General features: G+C 38.1%; 1 protein-coding gene across 6 annotated transcripts in view; it reads right to left on the reverse strand.

Moving 5' to 3' along the window:
• Positions 1-3,511, reverse strand: part of si:dkey-260g12.1 (tumor necrosis factor receptor superfamily member 5) — a 9,705-nt gene that overhangs the window by 3,441 nt on the left and 2,753 nt on the right. For 5 of the 6 annotated variants that reach the window (XM_046045862.1, XM_046045860.1, XM_046045863.1 and 2 more), the window contains exons 3-6: positions 1,454-1,523; positions 1,198-1,255; positions 732-842; positions 416-559 (exon numbers count right to left, since the gene is read on the reverse strand). In XM_046045862.1, the coding sequence (XP_045901818.1) occupies positions 416-559; positions 732-842; positions 1,198-1,255; positions 1,454-1,523 (383 nt within the window). The remainder of the gene's footprint in view (positions 1-415; positions 560-731; positions 843-1,197; positions 1,256-1,453; positions 1,524-3,511) is intronic. The other variant, XM_046045866.1, reaches the window with a different exon arrangement.

The following is a 3,511-nucleotide window of genomic DNA, read 5'->3' on the forward strand; positions in this document are numbered from 1 at the left end:
ACATTTCATATACCTATAGCTCTCTTTTTTCAATATTTCATTATTTCTTATTACCAATGTTTAGAAGACCTTATATTAAAATGAGTAAAATTACTTTTGATGCTTAGGTATATTTTCCTGCTAATACCTGCTTGTCTTTACTAGTAGTATGTATGCATTACTTAATGCATGGTTATTAGTAATAATGGTGTATTTTCAAATTGTAGTAGTACAAGTTTAAGTAAAGGATTTGAATATTTCTTATAGTACTGCTCACCTCACTGAGGGGGAGCCACCTAACTTTTGTAAATAACTAATCCTATAGCCTTTGGTATCATTATTGGTTGTTCTCTTACAGTCAGTGAAGTATATTTTGTTTATCATGAGGCCCCCTGCTGGTTGAGGGCAATAAAAGTGTGCACTGTAAAGTATTTACCAGTTGTGGTTGTTTCCTGGATCTTGGCACAGTCTCTGCAGTTTGTTGAGTATGGCACAGTGGCAGTGCATCTGTAACCAGCCTCACAGATACACTTCACATCGGACTTGCTGGTGCAGTTCTGACTCACCTTCAGATGTAAATCTGAGACGGTGGAAGATAGAGGGAATTTTAGGGATTTTGATCACAGAAAAGAGAATGAGATTAAACGATTTTACGTTTATTATAGAAACCTAGAGGTCACTGGTATCATCAGAGTCCCGACGAGCATGGATGAAACTGTTAACTTGGCAAAAATGACTCATAGTTTCTTTACCTGGTCTGCAGTCTCCGTAGCAGCGATGGCAGATGTCTTCTCGGTTCCAGTCAGTTGTGTAGGTTCCAGCAGGACATCGCTCACACTCGTTACAAGACTTCTCATACTCACCTGACAGAACAGAAAGAAACAAATGAGAACGACCGGAAGACAAGGAGAGCAGAGAGAGAGTCTGCTCGCCCGGGGTGCATATTAATGAAGGATGTGGTCGTACAACACACACTCAGTGTGCAGCGTGCGTCATTTTTCATCAAGACAGACGGAGACACATGCAAAAAAAGCAAGACACACAGAGAAAGAAGGATAGATACTAGTAGATAGATACAGTGCTTCATAGTAATTTCCAAATGTGAAGCACTGCTGATTCATAAATTTAAAAACAGTGAGTCAAAGCAAAACGAGGAGAAGACAGAAAAACAGATACAGAAGTAGAAGAAGTACACGCCAGTTATTGTGCTATTCTTACCTGCAGGGCACATTTGACACCTTCTGCCATCCATAGTGTATAACCGGATCCCATCTGTCTGTTAACACATGAATACAATTAGACACGAACCACTCTCCTCCAGCAAAGTCCTGATGAACATCTTTATACATGTACAGTTTGGACATCTGACAATTTGAGCTATTTCTTATACTTGAAAAGCAAACATCAGTAGGTCTTGTCTTTAAGATTATACAGTTATTTAGGTTGATAAACTGAAGAGGAAGGACATTGTTACCACTGGAGAGGAGAGCACCCACTGTGCGGATAACATCAAGACAATCACAAAACATTGCACAAGTCCCATCCTATGGAGAAACAATTTAGAAAATGTACAAATAAGTGGCAGATATCAAGTGGTCAGCTTAAAAACACCACACTGAAAAGCCCAGCACATTTAAGTTTAGTGCACCAGCAACATTTCTCATCTTATCATATCTTTAATAAGGCATGACTTTAAAATATAAGAGAAATGTAACAAAAAAAATAATTTTTACCTTCAGTTGGTCTTTTGTTCTCCTATTGTTTTGTTAACTTCCTCAAGGTGTGACTCTCTCTCTTTGTTTCTCTCTGTCCTCTCACTCACTCTACCCATCCTCTGTGTCACTGTTTCCTTACCTGGTTGCATCTTCCTGACTTCCTGTCTCCCCCGCCCACTGATCTCTACCAGTCTGCCGCGGTCCTTTTTATTCAAGTTCTCACACACAGAGGCCCTTGCACATTCTGACTAACGTTTCTGAACCCTTATCACTTTCCGTGCAAACTGTAAGATCTGACGAAGACTGAATCAAACAACAGTTCTCTGTAGAGTTGAGTTCAGTTGTGTTAACAACCCAATAGAGGAGCAGATCGCTTTGATAGTGATGGTTAGGATTTAGATTTTAAGTCTTGTTATATTTTTAATCATATTTGAGTGCATTTAATTAGATGTTCTACACATTCTAAGTTTTCTTTAGCTGAAGAGGAAGGGCATTATTATTAGTGTGTAATGGGATCTGAAGTTCAATTACACAATCAGTTCACTCAAAATAAAAAAAATAATATAAAAAACCCTCACTCATTTCATGCAGATAGTGGAAGTATTGATAATTGAGAGTATTAATACATCCAGTCGTTAACGGCAAGAACACATTTTAATTAGTGTTATTGGTTGCATTTGAAGCAATACGTTTTACATCCAATCAAAGTTAGGATGTTAACAAATAAATCAAACAATGCAAAAGCAGTTTATTGATATTCCCAAAGGTATGGTCTTGAAATAAAATCCCGAGTCCTCAATGTCCAAGACAAAACCGAGTACAAATGCGGTCGAGTCGAGACCATGACCATCAAACAGTGGTCTTAAATCTTTCTACATCCTGAAGTCTAACAAACAATGTCAATGTGTGGATAGTCTTAATCAAGTCACAGTCAGTGACTGAAGTAGGCTAGTACTCACCAGCACACAGTACCGGACTCTATGACACGGTCTATACTTTCTCTTGCACACAACTAACAAACAAGTGTTATGCTGAATTCTGCATACCCACTGAGAATTGCAAGCACCTCCAACTGCTGCTTAAAAACGGTAGTGTCCGGCCGGGTACCGGAGGGTTGCATGTCATTCCCATCTCCCCCTCCCCTCAATTCGCTCTAATCTCTCTACAATCAACTATCCATAAAGTCATTAAAAGGTCCAACTAAAAGTACACTCAGAAGTTTCTAAAGTACCAGCTTTTCTGATATGATCTTGTTCCAGCCTGATTGCAATGCATTTCTGACATAAATACACTGGGCAAGCGTTCTAGAGACCTTTCATAAGAATAATATTAAATTCATTTTACATTTCATATACCTATAGCTCTCTTTTTTCAATATTTCATTATTTCTTATTACCAATGTTTAGAAGACCTTATATTAAAATGAGTAAAATTACTTTTGATGCTTAGGTATATTTTCCTGCTAATACCTGCTTGTCTTTACTAGTAGTATGTATGCATTACTTAATGCATGGTTATTAGTAATAATGGTGTATTTTCAAATTGTAGTAGTACAAGTTTAAGTAAAGGATTTGAATATTTCTTATAGTACTGCTCACCTCACTGAGGGGGAGCCACCTAACTTTTGTAAATAACTAATCCTATAGCCTTTGGTATCATTATTGGTTGTTCTCTTACAGTCAGTGAAGTATATTTTGTTTATCATGAGGCCCCCTGCTGGTTGAGGGCAATAAAAGTGTGCACTGTAAAGTATTTACCAGTTGTGGTTGTTTCCTGGATCTTGGCACAGTCTCTGCAGTTTGTTGAGTATGGCACAG

Source organism: Micropterus dolomieu, linkage group LG03 (assembly GCF_021292245.1).
Source record: "Micropterus dolomieu isolate WLL.071019.BEF.003 ecotype Adirondacks linkage group LG03, ASM2129224v1, whole genome shotgun sequence".
In the NCBI taxonomy this organism is placed as follows: Eukaryota; Metazoa; Chordata; class Actinopteri; order Centrarchiformes; family Centrarchidae; genus Micropterus; species Micropterus dolomieu.